This window comes from Epinephelus fuscoguttatus, linkage group LG3 (genome assembly GCF_011397635.1).
Source record: "Epinephelus fuscoguttatus linkage group LG3, E.fuscoguttatus.final_Chr_v1".
Lineage (NCBI taxonomy): Eukaryota > Metazoa > Chordata > Actinopteri > Perciformes > Serranidae > Epinephelus > Epinephelus fuscoguttatus.
In genome coordinates, this window is record NC_064754.1 from 25,781,283 (window position 1) to 25,807,296 (window position 26,014).

At 41.7% G+C, this 26,014-nt stretch overlaps 3 protein-coding genes across 3 annotated transcripts in view; 2 read left to right on the top strand and 1 right to left on the bottom strand.

Annotated features, from left to right (window-relative positions):
* The first annotated feature begins 626 nt into the window (after positions 1 to 626).
* plrg1 (pleiotropic regulator 1) lies at positions 627 to 10,223 on the top strand. The gene is made up of 15 exons (XM_049572242.1): positions 627 to 779; positions 1,005 to 1,111; positions 2,467 to 2,603; positions 2,837 to 2,890; positions 3,010 to 3,103; positions 3,202 to 3,292; positions 3,371 to 3,469; positions 3,570 to 3,662; positions 6,821 to 6,970; positions 7,071 to 7,172; positions 8,017 to 8,119; positions 8,597 to 8,705; positions 9,034 to 9,173; positions 9,366 to 9,559; positions 9,656 to 10,223. Exons 1-15 carry the CDS (start codon positions 771 to 773, stop codon positions 9,713 to 9,715), a joined length of 1,542 nt encoding a protein of 513 aa, XP_049428199.1. The 5' UTR covers positions 627 to 770; the 3' UTR covers positions 9,716 to 10,223.
* On the bottom strand, positions 9,868 to 13,050 carry LOC125883569 (uncharacterized). Its single transcript, XM_049567960.1, has 5 exons — positions 12,764 to 13,050; positions 12,482 to 12,682; positions 10,760 to 10,965; positions 10,269 to 10,418; positions 9,868 to 10,076 (listed from the first exon to the last, which is right to left on the bottom strand). Exons 1-5 carry the CDS (start codon positions 12,898 to 12,900, stop codon positions 9,868 to 9,870), a joined length of 903 nt encoding a protein of 300 aa, XP_049423917.1. The 5' UTR covers positions 12,901 to 13,050.
* A 2,415-nt stretch (positions 13,051 to 15,465) lies between these two features.
* Positions 15,466 to 26,014, top strand: part of dchs2 (dachsous cadherin-related 2) — a 42,351-nt gene continuing 31,802 nt past the window's right edge. Inside the window, exons 1-4 of the mRNA XM_049572584.1 lie at positions 15,466 to 17,447; positions 21,981 to 22,172; positions 22,326 to 22,557; positions 24,900 to 25,136. Of these exons, the coding sequence (XP_049428541.1) occupies positions 15,702 to 17,447; positions 21,981 to 22,172; positions 22,326 to 22,557; positions 24,900 to 25,136 (2,407 nt within the window). The 5' untranslated portion in view covers positions 15,466 to 15,701. The remainder of the gene's footprint in view (positions 17,448 to 21,980; positions 22,173 to 22,325; positions 22,558 to 24,899; positions 25,137 to 26,014) is intronic.

Consider the following 26,014-nt stretch of genomic DNA (forward strand, 5'->3'; position numbering starts at 1 on the left):
CATCATCCCCCTCACCTCACTACCCACGTGGAGTTCAAATTCCGTCTGGCTCATAGTAGATGGCTGTACCAAATAACGAGTGCCTTTGTACTTTGTATGGCCTGATATAAGGGGAAACTATGCAGAGGTCTGACCTACAACCCCCACCCCCCAAAAAAATCCTTAAAGTCAACAAGTGTATTTGAAATTGGTCTCACGATAATAAAAGTAAAAGTAAAACTTGCAATAAGAATTTTGGTCCCGAACAGGATTTTTTGGAATACAGCTCTATTATGCCACAGCATGGCCACCCACTGCACCAACATTATTCTGGCGTTGATGGCGAAGGATTGGGTAACCATTAATCAATGTACTCTGTGAGGCAAACATGGCCTGGGACAGGAGGAGGGGCAACCAAACTTTGGCCTACACTCACTGCAAGATACATTCATTGTACCATATGGACAATAATTACCAGTGAAAATCCAGAATGTCATTTCTAGAATATAGTATCTTATGGGAGTAGCAGAAAATATATTTTGCAAGGAGGAGACTGTTTTTACTGTTGTGTTTGCAGAATTGCAGTGCTCTACACCTCCTGACCGACAGAGGGCGCTGGCAAACCTCTAGCTGCTGTTGGTATTATTTACTTCCGGGTCCTATGGTCGTTGGTGTGCAGTGGTGGTCATGTTTGTCGTATTGTGATATATTTTTGAGTGTAACCAGCCTATAAACCTTAAAGAAAGTAGTTTCTTCCGCTGTGGGATTGTATCCGTGTCCATATCACCACCATGGCCGAGGTAAACCCAGGTTTGAAGTTGTCTCGAGGCTTTATCTGTTGCTCCCGCTCTGGCTGGACAGAACGTATACCGTGTCGGGCCCGGCTAATTGCTGGATCGCGTTACGTTCACGATACGATTTCTTGTCTGTATAACTTATTTTCAAGGGTAGAACAATTTATAAATGTTGCCGGTTTGTGTTGGTTAAACATATGTTTTATTTAATATTACTATTTTCTTCTACAGGATGTACAGAAGCACTCTGTGCACACTTTGGTCTTCAGATCCCTCAAAAGGACGCATGACATGTTTGTGTCCGACCATGCGAAATCCATCGTACAGGATGATGAAAGGTACGTCTGGCATTTTACATTAATACATGTTGCAGAGCAGTTTGAACTATTTTTCCTTTGTTTGTACAAGCACATTACATATTTTTTTAAAAAAAAAATCTTAAAGTGGGTTTAAACTATTCGCAGTCTCCAGTGTTTACCTAGTCCAGCTTTGACTAGTGTAAGTAGTGTAATCATAATAAACAGAATTACTGTTTTAGTAGAAGTTAAGTTGTGTAATAAGAGAGAATGGGAAGATACTTCTTCATCTCTTCTTTCTATAAGCCTTGGTGTTTGTTTACATGTAGTTTAAGACCACATAATGTGAGTTTGTAAAGTTGCTTGTAAGGCAACTAACGTTATAAGAGATGAATTGCTTATAAACTCAAGGCTGGGCAAATCCTAAAAATGTGCTGTTACTAGAGGTAGGAATTATCAGAGGACCCACAATACAGTATTATCACAGCACCTAAGTCACAATAAAATATTATTGCGATTTTAAATATGTTGCGATATGCTGAGTATTGCAATAAAATGTATTGCAATTTATTACCTTTTTCAAATGTTACTTATGTCCCCCAAAGGAAAACTTTGTCAATGTCTGTTTTATCTAATAAGATAAAGTTTTTAGTTGTAGTAAAATGTATCTTGTGGACTGAAAAAGCAATTGATTATATTATCCTAGCAGGCTACCTGAAGTTTAATCTGTTTTTGTCATATTAATACTTTATATAATAAAAAAATCAATACTTGACACTGTGTGACGATACAATATTGCCATATAAAAACATAGTGATATTAGCCACTACATTAAAACCACTGCCAGCTGTGGATGCTACTTGAAGCACCTCACTTATCCAAACACAGTTGCGCCCCCCCCCCCCCCCCCCCCTCCCGATGCGTTGAGCTTTCTGTCACATTCTTGGGGCCGTTCCTGAGCTGTTTTGTAGTGTGGCATGGTGCATTGTTCTGCTTGATGGCCACTGCCATCAAGCCGCTTTGTTGCCATGAGGGGGTGTACTTGGTCCACAACAGTGGTTTGGTGGGTGCTGTGTGTCACGTGGTATTCACATGAATACCAGGAACCAAAAATATTCCCCGCAGAATGTTACATTGTAACAACAAGATCAATATTAATCACTTCACCCACCAGTGGTTTTAATGTTTTGGCTGATCAGTGTAAAGTTGAGTAGCATGCCATACAATAAGAAACTATTTTAACCACATTGCCCACTTCTGGAAAAATAGCCAATCAGTTATCTCTGTATTGTTTTGCGTTACATCAGGCAAAAAATCTGCTCATTCATCAAACAGAGTGAGCACCTAAGTGATTGTGAAATGAGAAAACAATGCATTGTTGTCTCCTGTGTTTGCAGCCACAAGTTAAAGATGGCTGTGAAACTAAAAGCGGATTATAGTGCAGTTTTACACATGCCTGTCCTGAAGGAAGGGAAGGACAGAGTGTCTCAGCTTCCTGGCAGTATGCTGGGCCAACAGAGCTACGCACAGCCAGGTGAGAAGGAAACACACACTGCATTATGCGCTCAATATGATAATAGTTGATTACTGAGAAAAAACATCCACACAGAAATGTTATCTTCATGTGTCCAGAAAAGGCTCGTGCTTAAAAAAGTTTTGTAATTCATTTAGACTTGTTAGGTTATGTCTTTGTTGTTTCCCTGAACATTGATGCTCTAAAATTAGCTCATTTGTGGGTTGTTGTGTTTTTCCCCTGATGTGTTTCAGGGGATGACCCAGACTACCTGGTCACTGGGACACATGCTTATCCTTCTGGACCTGGTAAGTACTGTGCTATTTATTGATTTATCAAACCTGTTTGCTGTAATTGTTCTGAGCCCATTCAGTAAACCGCATCAGCTTTATTCTAGTGTTTTATACCAGTATTTCTCGCCCAATAGGAGTAGCCCTGACTGCTGACACAAAGATGCACAGGAATCCAAGCGAGGCAGGAGTCCACTCCATGGCGCTCGCTCTGCCACCCTCACAAGCCAGGTAAAACAAGTTACTGGTAGCAATTTGACATTAACACTCAAGATGAACCTTTTCAGGATTTTAACGCAACTAATATTCATGTTGTTTTTGAATTGTAGGCAGGACGCAAGCCGCACTGCATCCAGTGTCGGTGACATCCATCGACACGCAGGAGGAGCAGAGAGGTCTCACCCTCCGTCGACTGCTGTGGTGGGTCGCAGTGTGTTTTCACATGCTGTTAAATCCCTGAAAGATGTGCAGAGCTAACAGTGAATGTATTTATTTTAGTCGCTGTTGGAGGGAAGTGCCACCAGAAATTCTGCACTCGCAAGGAAAGCTCCGACCATGCCCAAACCCCAGTGGCATCCACCATGGAAACTGTTTCGGGTAAGCACAAATCAAATTGACAAACTGATGCCAAAGCGAGTCCAGCATCTGGGACGTGTCCTCTGTGCTATTTTTAACGGTGGTATGTTTTATCTGACAGGTCATCAGTGGTCATCTTGGCTGGGTGAGGTCCATCGCTGTGGAGCCTGGGAACCAGTGGTTTGTCACAGGGTCTGCGGACAGAACCATAAAGGTCAGAGAAACTGAAAATAACCAGTTGTCCATGTTAGTCAATGCTTTGATTGCCTTTGTGGGTGTGTGTATAAAATGTCAAAAACAATTACAAATATTATCCAATACAATAAATTCTGAGCATGAAAGCTCCCTTTTAAACTTTGGAACAGCAGTTTGAGATTGAAGGACAAAATTAAGACCGAGCACTTACCCTGGTAAATCATTTCTAATCTTCATTAATCACCTGTTTTATTGATATATGCCGTAAGGTGAACACAGTTATCGTTTCATCTCGTTCTGACATCTGGGGACTACACGATCTTTACTTCATAAAAAAGATCGATACATGTTCAGCTAATCAGCGGGAGTTCGTAGCTCATAACCCCACAACTTGTTCCGTCTGAGCGTAATGATCAGTTCCGCCTGAGCGTAATGAGATTTAGTACGCGAGTGGTGGCACGGTTGTCACGTGATCGATCTACACCAATAAGGTACCCGCATTTCGTGTCGCCATGGTTTCATTCAGCAGAGGAAAACAGACCCGGAAGTCCTCAAAAGTGAGCAGAAATGAACTGAAACAGCGCTATTCACATCGCCGTGTCCATGAAACACGATGAGACAAATAGACAATAAGGTGAACTAAGCAAAACTGTCTTAAAACACATTCGATTCAATACCTGGGCATAACCGACGTATTATTACATAGACAACATAGCTGTTCAGTACGGAATACGAGAACGGCCATGTATTTTTTTTGTGTGTGTGTGCACTGTTATCTCGTGATAACGACTTAATATTTCGCTATCTCGATATAACAAAGATTGTTTTCCCGTGATAATTGTCAAGTCTGATGATTGCGCACTGGTTAATGTGATCGTCTTGATTTCAGCCTACAAGAGCAATTATTTCCTCATTCATTGCCTCAAGGAGGGACAGCCCTGCAGACAGGGAGAGAGCACCGTGATCACCTACACCCGCATGCGTAAAAGCGCACACAATTCCGTGTCCTCTCACCACGGATGCTGTGATTTGATGGCCCGGTACTCATTGTAGGTGATCACGGATATTTAATGTGGGAAAGATGTAGCCAGATGTATTACCTGTTTTAGATACGTGGCTGTCTGTCCGTCCGTCCATCCGTCTGTCCGTAGCACCAGTCATGTGCGCCACTTCACCACCGACCCGTGCGTAAAAGCGCAAACAGTCCCTCAGCCCTGCAGACAGAGAGAGAGCAGCCCTTGCGAGCTGCTCTCTCTCTGTCTGCAGGGCTGTCCCTCCTTGAGGCGATGAGTGAGGAAATAATGCCCCGGCGTTTAATACGCAAAATGGGGTCAAACCCCCGGCGGCTATTAGGTGCCCCGCGGCTGTATGCCACCGGGCGACTATTTGGAAATATACGGTATGTGACAATAATCATATGTGTATAATAACAGTAGAAGTGTGACTAATGATAACAGCAGGAAGCATCTAGCAGGACCACGGCAGCTCTTGTAGGCTGAAATCAAGACGATTACATTAACCAGTGCGCAATCATCAGACTTGACAATTATCACGGGAAAACAATTTTTGTTATATTGAGATAATCAATTCGTTACCATGAGAAAACAATCTTTGTTATATCAAGATAGCGAAATATTAAGTCGTTATCACGAGATAACAGTGCACAAAAAAAATTAAATAAATACATAGCCGTTCTCGTATTACTGCAGCTATGTTGTCTATGTAATAATACGTCGGTTATGCCCAGGTATTGAATCGAATGTGTTTTAAGACAGTTTTGCTTAGTTCACCTTATTGTCTATTTGTCTCATCGTGTTTCATGGACACAGCGATGTGAATAGCGCTGTTTCAGCTCATTTCTGTTCACTTTTGAGGACTTCCGGGTCTGTTTTCCTCTGCTGAATGAAACCATGGCAACACGAAATGCGGGTACCTTATTGGTGTAGTGCGATCACGTGACGGCTGTGCCATCACTCGCGTACTAAATCTCTTTATGCTCAGGCGGAACTGATCATTACGCTCAGATGGAACAAGTGCTGAATTACGACCCCGATCACAGGACTCTTGCGGGGTTATGAGCTGCGAACTCCCGCTGATTAGCTGAACATGTATTGATCTTTTTTATGAAGTAAAGATCGTGTAGTCCCCAGATGTCGGAGCGGAAATCAGTTTCTGTGAGACTTTTTCTGATTAACCTTACGGCCTAATATCTTCTGCTTTGATTTAATCTATTCAATCTATATTCCATTACATTTTAGGTAAATTTATGCATGCAGGAATCATTGATGGTCACCTTATTACACTCTGCTGTTACCAGCCATGTATCGTACATTTTCTGTGCACTTTTTTCAGTATCTACAACTGCAGCTTTTATGATAATGTCCCTCCGGCCACCTCAAGATGGCGCTCTGGAGACACTATTTGTGGAAATGTTCTAAAGTTCTCATTATGGCCCTCATTTATGAATGAACGTACGACAGAAAAATGGGTGTGCGGCCATTTCCATGCAAAGCTCGGCAGTTATCACTGTGAAAGTGAGTGGCGGCTGCAATCAAATCTCACGAAAGGTTTCAGCTCGTGTACACAAGTTTGAGTCAGCGTGGATTTGCAGTGCAGCATAGTAGATCTGGCTGAGTTGGATAATTGTTATGAGGCCGTATTAGCTTTTATATGAATTGGTCATTTTAACATTATCAATATTATACACTTCATGGGCTCATATTAATAATACATGTATCCCATAGGTCGGTACATATCATTGATGTATAAATAAAATATTCCAACCTCACCTGAAGTTCGATTGTCCACTGCAACACAGTTGACTGCAGCAGTTACTTCTTTCCATACTGCGTTTTCCCAACTTCCTCAATGCCACTTTACAGGCCACCAGATAGAACCAGTTGATTAAATTAGACCTGCAACATCCGTCATTAACTCTCAGGGCGAGGGCTTTAAACTGAGAATATACTGTGGCAGGACATTTAAATAATGATTTTTTTCAGTGGCCACATTCATCAGCACCCTATCATTCCTACGCTGTGATAGGCAAGATAAGAACATGTTATAAATCACGCGAATCCTATCGTTAGATGATTTCTGCACTCGGATCTGTGCTGGTTTGTACGTTAGACTGATAAATGACGGCCACTGTGACTTGAATGCTGTTTGTTTTGACAGATCTGGGACCTGGCCAGCGGGAAACTGAAACTCTCCCTGACTGGACACATCAGTACAGTGCGTGGTGTGGCGGTTAGCAACCGTAGCCCCTACCTGTTCTCCTGTGGAGAAGACAAACAAGTCAAGTGTTGGGATCTGGAGTACAACAAGGTATGGCATAGTAATGAGAGTGGGGTTACTGTGATGGAGTTACTTTAGTCTTATGGGGCCATTACTTTGATTTATGATATTATGTCAATCTGTTTATCAGGTCATCAGGCACTACCACGGACACCTTAGCGCTGTGTATGATATCGACCTTCATCCAACTATCGATGTATTGGTGACGTGCAGCAGAGATGCCACGGCAAGGGTAAGATGGTACTTTGATGTTTGCTGTGAATGTGTGAATGAAATGTTGAAAAGCATTAAAGGAGTACTACATCCATTTTCACAATTGATATATGTTATTCCTGTCGTCTAAGACAGCCCAAAAATATTAGTGAACATGGAAAATTCCAACAACTTGAGTGCTAAAACTCAAAATTATGTTGTCATAAGGTAAAAGGTCTGAAACTGCCTAATAGACAGTGAATTGGGTAAGATGTGTTTGATGACAGTGAGAGCACTCAGGGAATGTTCTGAATATATGGGTACATTTTCTGTTTCAGAATTGAGGACACTACAGTAGAATAAAGCTCATTTGGGTGGGAAAAAGAAAAACATTCTGTGGGTCCTTTTGGATTCAGGCATCGGGAACGTCAAATCAAATTAAATTCCAGTGTCTGAATTCTTTGCTAAGCATCATGTCAGGTCTGCTCCTGAATGTGATTTGCATTCAGTTCTTTATTTTGTGTTTCACTGTCCAGGAGTGAATAACTATCTATCGGCTTTCGGATGTCTTCATCTGTTACCTTATACTCCGCCGCACTTATTGAACAACAGTTACATATTGAACAACACACTTATTCCTCCCTTAATTTAAGAGCTTCATTTTCACTTGGTCTTGGTAAAGTTTTCTAGTGTGCACCTTCAAATAGCATTTATCTCTCATACTTAAAACAAGTGAAGGTGGAAAAGTGAGCGTTGGTGTTAAGAGGGACCATCCCTCCATCATACGACTGAAGTTTAATATGATTTGAATATGATGTGTAAGTAAAAATGCCTCTGCAGGATTAATTAATGAAACTAATTGGATGTCTTCTCTGCCCATACAGGTGTGGGACATCAGGACAAAAGCTAACGTGCACACTTTAACCGGCCACACCAACACTGTGGCCACAGTGAGATGTCAGGCTGCAGAACCACAAGTCATCACAGGTAAAATAATAATAGCGAGAAGAAGAGGAACAACTAAGAAATTATTCTGTCATTAAATGCCAATTTCCACTGCATGGTAGGTGTAGGTCAGTGTAGGCAGGATTCTCAGCTTATGCCCATAACGACACCTCGACATCATCTTCAATGCGACACTTGCTGAATCCTTTCATCCACAACCAAACAAGAGGAACATCGGCACTTCATCAATGTTTGGCGTTGTTTTTGCTGGCTGCCATTTTTTAAAATCTGGGTTAAGTGAATCAAAAAATAGTGATCGATATTTGTATATTTAAAAAAGGTCTGCAGTGATTTAACTCTATTAACACTATTCATAACTATTACTGCTATACATAAAAAACAGAGTAAGTCTAGTTGAGTAGAGCTGTGCTGTACCACGCAGTGGAAATGCAGCAGAAGTTGTAGCTGCTTGGTCGGCCTTCATCCGTTATCAGCTGACAACTGATTCACTTCTTGCAGGCAGCCACGATTCAACCATCAGACTGTGGGATTTGGTCGCTGGAAAAACCAGAGCAACTCTGACAAACCACAAGAAGTCTGTCCGAACACTGGCGCTGCACCCCAGACAGTAAGTTACCTAACCCTAACATATGTTGTTCAGTTAGTGTGAAGCTGAAACAATTGTTGGTTGTTGGTTAATAGTCAGAAATGTTTAACACTTGAAAGTAATTTATCAGTAAGACTAGCTAAACATTAGCTGGTTTCTATTTATTTAGGGTTAGGTTTTTTTAGGATGTGTTATAATAAATTGTATAAGGTTTGAATTGTTCCAGCAAAATAAGTTTTGTTTGAAGGGATATTATACACCAATTACACCATTATTAAAAAAAATAAATAAAAAATAAGAGTTCTTAATATGCTCAACATGTTGTCATATTATTTCCTGTGTGTCACAGATACACTTTTGCCTCTGGTTCTGCTGATAACATCAAGCAGTGGATGTTCCCAGATGGCAACTTCATCCAGAACCTGTCAGGCCACAACGCCATCATCAACACTCTGGCTGTGAACTCTGATGGCGTGCTGGTGTCTGGAGGTATTGATAACCAACCACACTGTCACTGGATTTGTCGACAGAGAATGTTTAATTTTTGAATCTTAATAATAGATAACCAAATTTTATTTGTGTTAATGTTGTTTTAATTATACAGGCGATTGCAGTATTGAATCAGAAACACACAAAGCTCAGAATCACGGCTAATCAAACACATATTTATTCTCTGTGCAGCCGACAATGGGACCATCCACATGTGGGACTGGAGGACAGGCTACAACTTCCAGAGGATTCACGCAGCCGTGCAGCCTGGATCTCTGGACAGCGAGTCAGGCATCTTCGCTTGCATGTTCGACAACTCAGAAAGCAGACTGATCACCGCAGAGGCAGACAAGACCATTAAAGTTTACAAAGAAGATGACACAGCTGTAAGTTGCAACATTATCATCAAAGTCAGTTTATATGTTAGCTTTAGTTCCCAGGCTGCGGAGAGGTAATACAAAACTCTGTTTCCTTTGTTGCAGACGGAAGAAAGCCATCCAGTCAACTGGAAACCAGAAATCCTCAAGAGGAAAAGATTCTAATGATTTTTTTTTTATTTTCTCCCCTTGTCACAGTAACGTTTAATTTTATTTCTACCAAACCCCCTGTTGTAGATACAACCATCAAGTTTTGCTTGCTACTGCTTTTTCTTAATAACTAATGTCTTTCACTAAAGAGACCAAACTGTCTCGTTTTACTCTAAGAACCATTTGCAGTCTTGATTGTACGATGTTAGTCCGATAAAGCGGCCATGTTGGACTGCGAGGAACCTCCCAGAGTGTTTGTTTTTGATGACAACGGCTCTCTGATGGCTCTGGTCCGTCTGATCCACCAACATCAGCCACTCCTCAGACTCACACAGACTCGGCACAGAGTAAACCTGTTTGCTGCGGGGGTCAAACCCTGCAGATGGAAGGAGGTTGTTTGTGGAAAAAAAGTACAGACTCAAGATTCCCATTTGTACGGACATGGAACAAACATTTCCCTTTTTCTGGCTCGAAATGTGAAGTTTATTTTGCCTCATTTAATAAAAACTACATTTTTCACATACTTGCTGTTTCTCTTGTTTCAGTTACGATCAGTTTGTGTACTCACCGAGGTATCTGTTGGTGACAGCGTTCCTGTAGTATTTACAGCCGTTACCCTTAATCTCCACCCAGTAACAATGATCTCCAAGTGTCTCGCTGAGCTCCACTGTGTTTCTGGTGTCACCGGTTGGGTGGATTATTTCCTCACCTTGCTCACCTGTGACATTATGTCACGAGGAACAAGAGATGGTATCACATACGCAAGTTTTCAAGAGAAGTCCACACAGTTAAAGTTTCAGTGTGCAAGGCTCAAATTGCTGTTGAGTTTAAAGAGTTCACCACAATTGGAAACTTGAAAAGCCTGACTAAAGTGGTGTCCAGCTACGCTGTTAAAAATAACGGCAACATTTTAACAATGTCCCAGTTAACCCTGGATAATTAATCAGCATCACCCCACTGTGCACATTCATTGAAACCACTGAATGGATTTCCATGAAATTTTGTACAGTCAGCTATGGCTCTTGGGGGAATATTTTTTGATTTGTGTTTCATATCTACCTGAATCACTTATGTAGAGCCTTGAGAGAGCATGACAAAACCCTCGTCCAGGCTTCTTCTTCAGATGGGGTTTTGGTGGTTCTGGCTGATCCACCTCCTCACTTGGTGGTTCTTCAACTGCCAGCAGGTGACCGGCATTAAACATGATCTCCTCCTCCAGAGACCTGAGACACATCTCAAAGTTCTCCTCTTCCTTTTCTGCATTTCTAAAAAGACAACACCATTAATGGTAAATTGTAAAATATCAGAAAGATTAGATGTTAAGTGTTTAATCTATGTTAAGTACATCCATGTAGTCTCATCTTTAAAGGGACAGTTCACCCCAAAATTAAAAATACATGTTTTTCATCTTACCTGTAGTGTTATTAATAAGTTGATTTTTTTTTTTGGTGTGAGTTGCTGAGTGTTGGAGATATCGGCCTTAGAGATGTCTGCCTTCACTCCAGTGTAATGAAACTAGATGGCACTCAGCTTGTGGTGCTCAAAGTGCCAAAAAAATAAATTTGAAAAACTCAACCGCAATGTCTCTTTCCAGGAATCATGACCCGGTTACTCAAGATAATCCACAGACTTTGTTGTGTAACCCAGTCTCACTCCAAAGTTGCCAAAATCCAGCACTTAGTCAGTGACTTGCGGTGTCAGACACCGACTAAAAAAGGCCGCCTTTAACATCAGCATGGTGCATGGCCAGTCACCATTATAGTTTAACAATGCTTGTCAGCATCAGGGGGAAACGCAACGTGACAAGAGCGAAAGTTACGATGGCGAAAGTCCAAGTAGGGTGGGTGGGACAGGTGATGGATGGGTCCAACAAACACCAATTTTTACCCAGGATAGCGGCATGCATGTCCCGTAAGATTATAAAGCCAAACCTTGTTCTTTTTTCCTAAACTTAACCATGTGGGGTAGGTTTTTTTTGTGGGCTTTTGCCTTTAATGGATAGGACAGTGTGTGAAATGGGGAGACAGAGAGAGAGAGCAGGGACTGACACGTAGCAAAGGGTCGCAGGCTGGACTTGAACCCACAACCGCTGCAGCGAGGTAGCATGGGGCGAGGTACATGGGGGGCCAGCAATATCCACTACGCTACCGATACCCCACCATGTGTGATAGTTGTTTGTGTTGTTGTACTGACATAGTGCATTTATTTTGAAACAGACTGTATGTAAATGGGAAATTTCCTGTGAAAATGGAAGTTTATTTTGAAAGAAGACAATGCTTGTAACATGCAGTTGACACAGCATCCCAGAACGTCGACAACCAACACACCCAGGGTACCTTGCACGTCATATGTGGACGTGGAGGGTCCAGGACCAAACGTCAATATGTGACGAGGTCGGAGTGAGAATGTGATGTGTTGTGTTGTGAGCAGTTTTATATAGGAACTTTTATGTAGCAGAAGGAAGATTTTTTCTAATGCTAGGTCATCTAACACCCCTGAGCTAGCTAACATTACAGCTGAGTCAAGGAGGACGCCATTAATGTTTACATCTTGCGATATCACAAGCACAAGCCTTTTGTCCATGAGTAGATGCACTCTTCCTTCTGTGCAAGAGCAGGCGGACACCGCTACTGCCAATATCTCCAACACTCGGCAACTCACACCAACTGCCTCTTTGAAACACACTTCAACTGACCAAGAACACACTCTGTACCAAAATCACTTAACTTTTAGAGAGGATGAAGTGGTTAAAAATGTGTCCACTGTCCTCTTTGTCCTCACCTGAAGTCGACCCACAGCAGGCCTGCAGTGATCAGCCCCAGCCACTCACTGGCCTCCCAGTTGTTGGCCAGCATGACGGGCACCATGATGACCTCCCTGGAGTCTGCATAGTTGAGCTCTTTCTTACAGCTGCGGGAGGCCTGGTAGGCTGGAGTCATGAACGGACAGATCACCACAGCCTCTTCCACACCTGCAGCCATCCTGAAAACACACAAACACACGGCTTCTGCTTAAAGAGACTCTTATTTATCCCATCTGTGATTATGATTCCTCTGTACTCACGAGTCATTTATGTTCCCTGTCACGCCTCCTTCGATATCCATCCACACCGGCAGACCATCTTCTCTGAGGCGGTCGTATATCTTTTTCACTAGAGCCTGGTCATCCCACTGGTAGGAGAGCATAATATGGGATGGCATGTTCCCTCTTTTCCACTAACGTCTGTGAGAAAACAATCCTGTGTGAAGTGTCTGAGTTTGTGGAATTGTTGAACAAACTGACAGAGACAAAGGGAGGCTCAGTCGCTGTGCTGCTTGGTTACTCAGGTACACAGCTCAGCTTACACCTGTTGCCTGGTTACAGTGCGTGCAAGCACCGATGGGAGGCTGCATGATGCCCTGCAGGACCAGTGAGGATTGTACAATAATCAAGGTGCTTATAGAACAATGTGTCCAAAGAATTAATGTGAAATGAATTATGTTTTTAATTGATATGGATTACAAAGTGTAATCTTTGTGGACTGGTAATAAAAGTTATTCTCTGAGTTATTCTTCCAGTGTATTTAGGCTACTACAGAATATTTTTGAAAACTCTTGTCACCTTGTCCATGTTTGGTGTTACTTTGATCTTAATTCACTGATCATATGTCAGTTTTTTCTTTTATTTACAATGATTTAAAATGTTACAGAAATAATGCATGTAAAATTCATAGTAAAAACAATCAGAACTTAAAACATTTATTTGTGTTTTCATCTTAATTAATGTGTTTTTAGATTATGTTTGTATGTCGTTATGTTATACATAAAGCGAGTCCTGGCTATAGACCTATGTGATAGTTTTATCCTGGTGTTGGTTAGTTTCAATGTTCTGTCATTATTTTAACCTCCTGAGACCCTGCGTCCTGGGTGCCTCCCACTGGAGGTGTTTCAGGCACGTCCCACTGGTAGGAGGCCCCGGGGCAGACCCAGAGCAGGCTGGAGGGATTACATATCTCATCTGACCTGGGAATGCCTTGGGGTGCCCCAGGAGGAGTTGGAAAGCGTTGCTGGGGAGAGGGACGTCTGGGGACGCGTTGCTGGGCTTGATGGATGGACTGTATACTTGATTCTGCTTAACTTAGACCTGTTGTCCTCGTTCGTGGACACTTTTTTGTGCCACCTAGTGGTAGTAAGAGCACAATACACCATGTAAGAACAAGATGGCAGCCATCTCTGCCAATTCAGTCTGCAGCAGACCCTGACACAAAAGTGGACAAGGTCCAAAACCTGATCACATTTTATGGTTGAAACTTCTTTATTTATGATTAGTAACTGTTGAAGTTTGATATTCCGTACAATAGCAACAGTAACAAGGTGAGATTTTGTTATTTAGAAAGTCTGTGTTTGAAGACATTGGGAATTTATCATCAGCTCATTGAAGGACATTGGGACTTAACTGTCGTCTCATATGAGGACATTGGCACTGTACTTATCAGGTCCTACTAATCCAAAAAAGCTGGGAGAAATTAAAAATGCACATCAAACAAAAGTTCAGGTCTCAGGAGGTTAACGGTTATGACAACTAAGAAGACTCAGTAGTGTAACCCTCTTTTCTTGATTGTTGGTGTTCCCCAGTTCTGCAGGCTGTGGGGAATAAGCAAGCTACAACATTTGTTTCTTCCTCTTAGTTTTATCATTAACAACATGGTAAGACAGTACTAACACACCCCAGCTAATGGGTACAGAAACTTCTCTTCACTGTTAAGCAAGAGGCACTCACTTTCTCTTGTGTCTCACTCATACCTATCCCCACAAAACAAGGGCAGGTAGGAACCAAGTAGCTCAGAACTGACCCCACTTAAACACAGCATAAAAAAATAGAAATGAAACAAAATACAAAGTGCTATAAAATAGTAATAATAAATAATAATTAACCAGCAACTCAATGCTGAATCTATTAATACTTAAATATAACGTACCCATTAATAAATAACACAGTAACTCAAGTCATAAAATAACCCATAAATATAATGTGTGCAGTAATTATGGTTACAGTGACATTCTGCGCACGTGAAATGATTTCAAAGCTTGTTTGTACATCCACAAGTGTGAGCGCTAGTCTCCATGAATATAATACAAAATGGCTTCTTTTTTGAACACCTGAGTAGAGAGTTGGAATCTGTGTCAACCATCCCCACTGTAAGTTATGTGTGCACATATTTTATCTAGACAACCTTTTTTAGGACACTTTTTTCCCCACTGGTTTACAAATGGTGATAGACAATCACAGACTTTCAAATTATTTCTGAGCATTATTTCACACGCTTAAAATGTAATTGAGACTTATTTGAGCCCATAATTGGCCAGACTGATTTTACCAGTAGAGGGCGCCACCTCTACTGGTTATACTATACTATATGGACCTTTGCCAAACCTGAATGGTTTATTTATTTCATTTATTCTAACCACTTCACTAAAATCAGACGGGCTGAATTACAGATTATATATAAACTTTCTCATAACTGTTCACTCTGCATGACTTTTATCTTTATTCCCTCTACTCTCCTTCTCACTTTATGATCCTCAACAGGTCCCCAACAGGTCAAACGTACTATGCCACCTTCCAGCACGCGGCACTGAAGGGAGGTAATCTCTCGGCCTAATTAAATCTGAGGCAATCAGGGCCACAGATGGAGCCGATCAGTGTGGGACGTGCCGCCTGCCAGGAGGTGTGTTCAGTGCGCACAGTTGGTGCTCTGTGGCCACTCAGTGCCATGATGTGTGAAGGAGCCCTGGGGGATTTGTGCTACTAGATGCGTGGACATCGAGTCTCCACAATCACGCAGAGCTGCTGAAATCACTGTAATGGAGAATGACTGCTGGCTGTTTCCCCGCGCGCAAAAATGCACGGTGCGTTTACCCGTTTTTGTTTGGAGAGGTGCTCTGAAATGTGATTGAGGAGTGTTGCTTTGGCACGGAAATATGTAGCCTAACTTCGATTTACAACCCAAGAGTTCAAAGCCATGTGGAGAGGAGCAATGGGTCGCAAAAATGCCGCAACTTGGCTCCTTCGGACGGTCTTCCTGTCGCTGCTTTGCGCGCACTCGCTCGGGCAGGTGTTCAACCTGACGCTGTCTGTCAAAGAGGGTTTGCCTGCTAAAACCATCGTCGGAGATCTGGGAGCGGGGTTAAGCAGGCCAAGCACTGGGTTCTTCATCTCAGAGAGCAGAGATTCTTATGTGTTCAGAGACTTGGAAATAGACGCGGACACGGGGATCATCTCCACAGCTGTGGTCCTGGACAGAGAGAGCAGAGATAAGTATGAGTTTGTGGCAGCCACTCTCACAGGTGAGATGATAAAGGTGAAGCTGCAGGTGGAGGATGTGAATGATCACTCACCTGTGTTTCCCTCAAAGGAGGTTGACTTGGAAATATCAGAGCTGAGCCCCCCGGGGAGTCGATTTCAGCTTGAAGGAGCTAAAGATGAGGATGAGGGTGAGTTTGGTACCCAGGGATACAGGATCACAGACAGTGACATGGGGCAGTTATTCCACTTGGAGTATCGCAGTGGATCTGAGAACCACCCCACCCTGGATCTCATCCTCACCAGCAAACTGGACAGAGAGACACAGGACTTCTTCTCCTTCCCCATTGAGGCCTTTGATGGGGGCATTCCAGCCAGGACGGGGACTCTTCAGGTGAACATCCACGTCCTGGATGAGAACGACAACCCTCCAGCGTTCAACCAGACTGAGTATCACGCCGCGCTGCCTGAGAATGCTCTGCTCATGACCTCTGTGTGTCAGGTCCACGCCACTGACCTCGACCTGGGCAACAACGGCCACATCACTTATGAGATCAACAGGCGGCAGAGTGACCCAAATGAGGTCTTCTCGATCGATGAAAACAGCGGGGTAGTGTATCTCAACAAGCCCCTTGATTATGAGACTCAGGCTTTTCATGAGTTGATCATCAGTGCGAGAGATAATGGGGCTCAGCCTGAGTACAGCAGCACGTTTGTGGGTGTGAAGGTGCTTAATGTCAACGATAACAGTCCCACCATCAATGTGCTGTTTCTCAGTGAGACAGGAGATGCAGTGGTGTCAGAGGCAGCAGCAGTTGGGGACTACGTTGCCCGGATTTCAGTGTCAGACCCCGACTTCAGGGATGAGATGATTACTGTCACACTTGAGGAGGAGGATGGGAAGTTCACCCTGAAGCAGACGGATGATTTTCTGTATGCTTTATGTGTCAATGCAGAGTTAGACAGGGAGGAAAAGGATCTCTATGAGTTAAAGGTGCAAGCCACAGATTTTGGGAGCCCACCCCTGAGCAGCGAGATGGTCCTCCTCCTGAGGGTGGCTGACACCAACGACTGCCACCCAGTCTTTGAGAAGGACGTGTACATCATCAGTATATCTGAGGACGCTCCTCAGGGGAGTTCCCTCATCCAGATACGGGCCCGAGACGCAGATGAAGGCGTCAACTCAGGTGTTAAATACTCTATCCTCAAGTCCAACCATGACAGCCTGCTCAGCATCGACCCTGAGTCGGGCCTGGTCACAACAGCTGCGGCTCTGGACAGAGAGACACAGATGGAGGTTTGGTTCCTGGTGGTGGCGGCTGATGGAGGGGAGCCGGCTCTGTCATCCACGGCTACAGTCACTGTGCTGGTGGAGGATGTCAATGACAACGAGCCTGTGTTCCAGCAGCAGCTGTACAATGTGTCCATACCGGAGCACAGTGATGTTGGGAGCTGCTTTTTACAAGTACGTTGGAGAGTATTTACCTTAAAGCATGCAAAAACATTTTCTCACTTGCCCTGAGAGGTATCTGTTACATGACATAGATAATCTGTTAACAAAATCATGTCCCTCCTCCTCTTCATAGCTCCTCCTCCACTAATGACATTTGCAAGAATTCATCGCATGTGAGTGAAAACAACCAATCAAAGAACAAAGAGTCTCTAACGCAGCTGCAAACTGTCAAACTAGGCAGCGCTTATCAAATATGAATCAAGATTCTGTAACTGCATTGCCTGTTTCTCACCTCAGATGTTTTCAGGGATACATTTTAGTGTACTGTTGAGCTGTAAAATGAGGAAGTTTGTGGCCCAGGCTGCTGTGTTGAAAACAGTCAAGCCAAAAACAAAGCAGTGCCCACTGGCTGGAGCAAACTTTTAATTTAACAGCTAAACAGTGCACTAAAATATGTTTCTGAAAACATCTGAGGTGAGAAAGAGACAATGCAGTAACACAATCTTGATTCATATCTAGTCAGTGCTGCTGAGTTTCAGTTTGACCACAGTTCACAAAGTGATTGTCATAATTGACAGCTGATTTAGAGACTTCTCAGCTCTGATTGGCTGTTTTCCTTCAGGTGCAGTGGATTCTAGCAAGCATCAATAGAAGCACAACAAGAAGGAGAAGGACTTTTTTCTCACAGACTATCTGTCTCATGTTGTGCTGTGTGGATGTAGGGACAGTTTCAGCTAATATGACAAAAGGTTATTACATTTACTGACTGTAGCTTTAATGGTCTTAAACTCTTAGGCCACACATAATGCAAATTTAAATGAGAAGAATTTTGTTTTGGATGTTCAAAACACTGAAAAATGTGAGCGCCACAGACTACTCCACAATGTTCCATTCTCTTTCACTGTATTTGGATGGAGGCAGAAATCTCAGAGGCAGATATTTCAAAGTCAGGACAACTGACACGAGCTTAAACAATTAATCAGTTGGTTGATCTACAGAAAGATGAGCCTATTCTGTCATGATGACTTTATTATTTTAGTCATTTTTCAAGCAAAAATACCCCAAAACTCACCAGTTCGCACTCTTTCATTGTGATTGCTCACTGCATTTTGCTGTATGACATCATTATAAATTTGATATCTTTGGCCTGTTGGTTAGATAAAACAAGCAATTTGAAGATGTCATCTTGAGCTCTGAGAGGTTATGATTGGCCTTTTTATTTTTGACGTTTTATACACTAATCGATTATTCAGGAATATAATTAGCAGGTTTGTTGTAGTGTAGAAAATCATCAGTTGGGGCCCTAACTGACACCAAAGCTCTCTGCATGAAAAGATATCACCAAAGTTAAGAGTCAACATATGTGTTTGTAATGTGGATGAACTGAGCCTTTAAATTATATTAGTTTGTCTCTGTAGGTTCATCTTATTCTTCCTGACAGTGATGTTAAGTTGAAGTTTAGGCTCAGTGGTTCACAACCTGGGGATCGCGGCCCCTCCAGGGGTCACAGTGTAAATCTCAGGGGTCACGAGATGGTTTACAAGACACAAGAAAAAAAAACATAGTTCTGCTTCACAAATTAATATTTATTGTGTTTGTTCATAGAGAGAGATAAATGTTCATTAAATGGAGTTGGGGTTGCTGTGGCCGAACTGTCCAGTCCAGGCCTACAAGCCATGTGAAATGAAGGACTCAATTCATTGTTCAGACAAACAAGAGGTCTCGTGCTAGTTCACATCAGCACTTGTCAGATACTCGAAATAGAAGTCGCTCATCTTTCCTTCATTCTTGTGAAATATACTGTCGGACAGTTTAACTTCTAAAAATATGCAAATCGTTCTTGCAGCAAATACAGTTTTTGACACAATTAGGCATTGCTTTATTTTAAGGGCTCATATGAAAAAAAAACTTGTGAACGACTGCTCACCATCACACCTACATGTTACTTTCAACTTGACAATCATAGATCAACTAGTTTTGTTGAACATAAAGCTGAAGATTAAAGTGCAAACCAGAGCAGGGCTAAGAGATCTCCAGAGACAACTATCAACATCTTAATGCTCTCTGTCTTGCTGTCACTGTCTTACATTGCATAAGACAAAAGTAGCCTTCAGTCTGTAAACACAAAGCCATCAGTGTTCCTTCTAAACACACACACACACACACACACACACACCCTGTCCAGTTGTGCACTGTGACTTTGATATGACAGATGTGATGCCTGGTACCACACTCCTGCAGCCTGGTACGAACTGAAGCCCTTTACAAAACAAGCCTTATTTACCAACTCTGTAAACATCACTGATATTTGGAATCTAATTTGATTAAAAAAAAAAAAGATGCTTCACACCTTGACATCTGAGACTCTTCAAAAACCTCACGGCAGAGAGGTGAGGTACAGGTGAGAGGTGGAAAATCAAAGCAACTACAGCTGCTTTCATAATCAATTCATCTCTTAATTTATTATCTTATTAAGCATTTAGTCTATAAAATGTAAAAAAGAAAAAGGTGACAAATGGTGCCCCCCGGTTTACTTGGCAGTCGTAAAGAGAGATATAAAGTCAGTTCAAAAGCTTCCTTGGTGCTGGGTGTGTTACACGTCTAATCAGACCTTGACCCATGACTGTAAAAGTTTCCCTGATCAGAGTCCATAAACTCTGAGATCATATCATCTTCATTGCTGGAAAGTGAGCGCTCTATCTGTGAAACGTGCGTCTTGTAACGAGTACGGTCCAACATGAAAGGAGCTGTGGTCGATCTGAGGCGTGTCTTGATTCCTGTTTTCCACAGCAGTGATACTCTTCATCCTTTGATTGGAGGGATTTTTATGCTTTTATTATGTTGACTTTCTCAGACGGGGAAGAAGACAGAAGTCTTATGATTCACAGTTACAACAGAGGTTAAATCTAATAGTTAACAATTGACAGATGGTACTGACTGCAGTGTCGCCCTCCTGTAACATAACAAACTGTATACTGGGAAAAAGAAATGTATGTTCTACTGAATGGAAGAATGAGTTAGTGACAATGAGTGTTCATGTGAAAAAGCCGCCTGTAGTACATACAGTAAATACAAATGTATATATAGACACAAGACTTAGATGTCCATTTGCTGAATAAGGCCATGAGATGCGGTCAGAAGCTCCGGAAAAAGCTTGTAGATTACACTAAATGTCACGGCAGAGCTGTGACAAGTTCTTGAAGCTTTTATTCTGTCTTTATATTAGAGAAACAACAAAGTAACACAATTTGTTGAGTGTGTTAAGTGCTGGGATTAACGCTGATAGTTATCTACCTGCTATTTAAATAGACACCATGACAAAATCAGTTAAAATATTGGCGGTTTTCTTGGTTCAATTTAACTTCACTTATGTTTCCTACAAGAAGCACTTACAACAAAAGCACAATAACATGGTGGTCTCCTTTTTGTTGTTAGTGAAACATGAGATAACACGAGGCACCCATGAGCTTACCTGGTAGAGCAGGCATCCCCATGTAAGGCTGTGTCCTTGCCGCAGCGGCTGCGGGTTTGAGTCCAACCTATGGCCCTTTGATGCATGTCCTCCCTCCTCTCTCTCCTTCTTTCATGCTATAACCGTCCCATCAAATAAAGGCGAAAAGCCCCAGAAAATATCTTAAAAGAACACACACACAAAAAAAACCATGACATAACACAGAGGGAGACTAGACAAAGTTGACAGAACGCAAATACAAATATGACAGCAAACAAAGTATTCTGCAGGTTAAAACCACAATATAAAAACAAAAGGAATATAAAAGGATTAATCAAAGTAGTTGAGCCGATTAAGTTTATGGGCATCAAAAAAGCACAAGTATGTATACTGAAAAAGTAGCAGAGTGGACTAATGTTGCTGTGGCAGAAAATAAACACTATTCAAAACTCTACATGAAAACTATCCATGCTGAACTGTATAAAACAAGGACCTGACTCTTAATGGAGGCTTATAGGTTTATATACGCAGGTGATGTTTACTGTAAATAACAGCCTTGTGGTCAAGGCAAACAAAGGATTACCACCAAATAAGGCTTTACAAGTTTAATCGTTTTCCAAAGACAGTCACCTTCAACAGTAACAAACCATACTGTGCACATTCTCACTACTTCATTATTACTTTATTTATTATTTATTTGACAAGGTCAGTGCATACTACTAAGATTTCTGAAGTTAGCCAGAAAGGATATGTGTATTTTCATCTGGAAGTGATGTAACATTTCCATGTTTAAAATCTCCTTTATTATCACACTCCATTCACGACACCAGTCACATTTTATTGTTAGTGAATTCTCCTTTTTTAAATGTGGGTTTATTCATTTCTTTATCTGGCAGCGAAGCAGTGAAGTGTCTGAGAGTGGATTGTCTTTTTCTACAGCTGTTTTCATTTTCAAGATATATTTAAATTCCAGATTCCTTATTCTTTAAACTTAGTACTCTGAACACACCTACCGTATTTTTCCTTAATGGTTTTCACATGTTACTGACTGTGTTTCAGTTGCTTGCATCAAACTGTATTGCTCTTCTTTTTAGGTTGTTGCCACAGACGCAGACAGCCCTGAGTTCGGCACACTGCTCTACTCTCTGTCTGACGGCTTTGACATGCAGGACCAGCACCCTCTCTTCAAAATCCACCCTCAGACCGGAGAGCTGTGTGTCTCCCAGGATATCGATCGAGACTCGGGGCAGATGGTCCACGACATTCTCATCAAAGCTGAAGATCCAGTGAGTGGGCTTCATTAAGGAATAACCAGTGCTGTGTCAAAACCTGATTTTCTGTCTTGATACATCAGAATTTACTTCCTGCACTGTGATCCAAACAAGATGGCAAGGTTGCATTAAACTCACTTTTTTCTTTCTTCACTTTTCAAATGACAGGGAGGCCTGAGCGCTCAAACGTATGTGCACATCGAGGTAGAAGACCTGAATGATAACGCTCCAGTGTTTAACCCCGATGAGTACACCATGAGCATCAGCAGCCACGCACAGCCCGGCACCGAGATCCTCAATGTTATCGCCACTGACCGAGATTCTGGCAGGTTTGGACAGGTCACGTATGACGTCGTCCCTGGTGACATGTCCAGTTTGTTCGCACTGGATCAACAAACAGGTTGAGAAAACACTGACTTTACAGTGTCTTTAGTGTCTTTTCTGTGTCTTCTTTAGGAGAATTATTAAGATAGAATAAGAGATAGCATTGATAGCAGCTCATAAATCTGTAATGCCTTTATATATGTTTATGGATTATATATATGTGGCACTCATATCTGGCACCGGACTGTTTCCTTATTTGTTAATATGTTTTCTGAAATGTTGTTTTTTAAGAAATACAATTGTTATTTTTTTTAAAATGCTTTTGTGTTTTGCCCATCTGAACCACCGTACCAGTGGCACTTCACCAGCCAACAAGCTGTTCATCATCAAATCAAAACTCTGCACTCCCTGTTAACACAACAGTTACACATCACTGTGGTTTTTAAGTGGATGATTATAATGAAGTGTTTAAACTGTGAATACGACCTCTCAAGCTTCAGTGACTTGTCATGTAGATCCACTCACGGGTCTTTAAGTAAGTTGTGTGACTGGCAGTCGCAGCATTCAGGGATAAACAACTACTTACTTTGTGTAAATCCCCATGATATGATTGTCAGTGTCACTGCTCAGCAGGGGTGATGCAGGAGGCCCAGAGCTTTAGATCCCCATGTGGCTGCGTGTAAGATAAGATCTGCACTCAGCCACAGTGTAGCATTGAATAAAATATTTTAAATATAAAAGTAAAGTAGAATAAGCCAACCATTTTTAAACAGGTGTATCTGACATACCTGCACACGAACAATTTTGTAACCAGTGTCAGAAATTGGCAAGGGCCACGGGCCATTTGGCCTGCAATTTATCCAAGAATGCCCCCAAAATCCATGTTCCGGGGGCCAAAATTGCCCCCAGGTTTTAGAAACAACTATATGTATTTATATTTTTAACAGTATTACAATCTGACATTAAAGTATAATTTTATTTTCATGAAATTAATTTACCGTCACATCTACAACTCATTTTCCAGACATAATCAACGAGATTGCACTGATTACGTGAGAGTAATCTGACAGAGAAGGGGAGGGGGCTTTGCTGTACCATCAGTATAAATTAACCATTTCTTGGGTGATCTGTGTCTACACAATGACAAATTAATGAAAAATTAAGGTAGAATGAATGTTAAATTTCAAATTAACTTACTTCCAGGATTGTATCTAAGGAATTTATAGTAATTTGGCCTTTATAACAGTAAAAGTAACTGTAATGTGGTGAAACATTAGTACTGCTATCAGTAGATTAATGGTTAAATCATCACATTTAAACTGGTTGAATTATAGGAAATCTGAGTGATATTTTGCAACCATAACTTTATGTAACCCATTATTTATTTAATTTATAGTGGTTTCTACTGAAGAGTGAAGACACTATCTTAGTTGGTTTTGCTTTTCATGTGCTTATTGTTAGAACATAATTAAAATTTTTTGATGGCCCCCAAACATTTTGAAAATGCCCCCAGTTTTTAGACCGTGGGGGCCAAAATTGCCCCCAAAATATTTTGTTAATTTCATACCCTGTTTGTAACTGAACATAGTGTGAGCAGTAGGGTTGATTCTCTGAGATCACAAGGAGAGCATGGAGAGGTGAATTTAGGTGACCCATCTGTCATCATGCAGTCTGTCTATAAATGCAGTAAATAATGTGTTGACTCATATAGGTAGGTTTATTACCAATTGAGCATGTTGCAAATCTGGCTGTGAGCAAAGTCTGTTTGTACGAGTTTGTAACATAGCACCCATAGTGATGTATTCAAATTAAGTGGAGGTTTTTCTAAAAATTCTTAATGCTAGACATTGGTTGTGCTGTTATTGTGCAGTGCAGTTTTTTTCATCTAAATTATGTTTTTGTAACACTGTTTTGGCGCTGCCCTCGCGATCAAAGGTCTTCAAAAAGAAGTTTTAATCATTTTAATCTTGATCTATCCGAAGATAATTTTCCAAAATGTTGATTGTTTCTAAGATGTCACAAAAAAGTGGGAAAAAAACAGTATATTTTCCCCAAATTGTTTTTGTCTGACCAACAGTCCAAACCCTCAACCCCCAAAAATATTTTACATAGATATGAAGCAAAGAAAATCAGCAAAGTCTCAAATTTGAGAAGCTGGACATCAAGATGAACTGGCGTTTTTGCTTGAAAAATGATTTACATGATTAATCAATAATCAAAAATAGTAGACTGATAAATGTTTTTGTCATTCAACTAATCTTGGCTCTAATTCCAGAGATAATTCCCTGGTTAAATAAATTAAAAGAGAAGAAGAAAATGACAATTAAGTTATTAAAATGAAGCAACAAAAACCTTTAGAATGATTGCATGATCTGCCTTAATGAATAAAATGTATTTATCTCCTGTCTGTCCCTGCAGGGATGCTCCTCCTGAGCTCCACTCTGACCCACCTGGGTGCAGCCAGTGTGAAGCTGTCAGTAACAGCACAGGATGGGGAGGGTTTGACCTCAGTCAAGCCTGCAGAGGTCACCATCAATGTTTTACAGAGCGCCCAGGCTCCAGCTGTGTTCCAGAGGTCACGCTACACCTTCACAGTGCCTGAGGACGCACCGCCCGGGACTCCTGTGGGGACAGTGGTGGCCACAAACCCAGCAGGTGAGTGCACGTCTGGCCACATCATCATTTTGTGGTCGAAGAGCAGCTGGCTGAGAGGTGATAGCTTAGGTTGACATTACCACAGATAAATATAGGGGTAATCAGATTACTAAAAAAAAAAAAAAAAAAAAAAAAAATTAATTGGTGAAAAGGTTGAAATCTGTCTGCGTCTTCCGCAGGTAGTGACAATTAAAATGTGTCATCATCACATCATCAACAAATCAAGTATCAGCAACACAGGATCCAAGGGGGAATGAATTATAATGCTGCCATTGAGTCAGCAAGTTAAAGGGATATTTCACTGATTTTCAGCCAGCTTTGTATCAAAACACTGTGTGTAGTATGTGTAAATGTACTGTGGTAAACTGCCCTCCATCCAGACAATGCCTACATATACCTCATCGCCCCCCAATGAAACTCAGTCAGATGATGTTATTTACATCATCCAGATGAGCACTGTTTAACTGTAATACAAGATCGTTTGTTGCCAGCTCGCCGCTATTGTTTCAAACGGATGTGTTTGCATTATATATCACCCACCAGTGGGAACATTTATTGGTCTGGTGTGGTGCTGTGCATTCTGGTAGTTGTAGGTTTTCTCACTCTTGAGCAAATGTGTCCTTTTTCTCTGTTGCCTCTGGATCTGTGGCACCATTTTAAGATCTATTTGCATCTTTCTACTGCATAAACATGCTAGTTTTATTGAAAGGCCGTCTTTCCATCAGTAGAATACTTCTCTTACTGTATGCTCTTAGCCTATATTTGTTTACAATTTGGAAAATGGCAGTATTAACAGTATAACAAATTGGCTATTACTGACTCCTGTTTGGGGCGGCACGGTGGTGTGGTGGTTAGCACTCTCGCCTCACAGCAAGAGG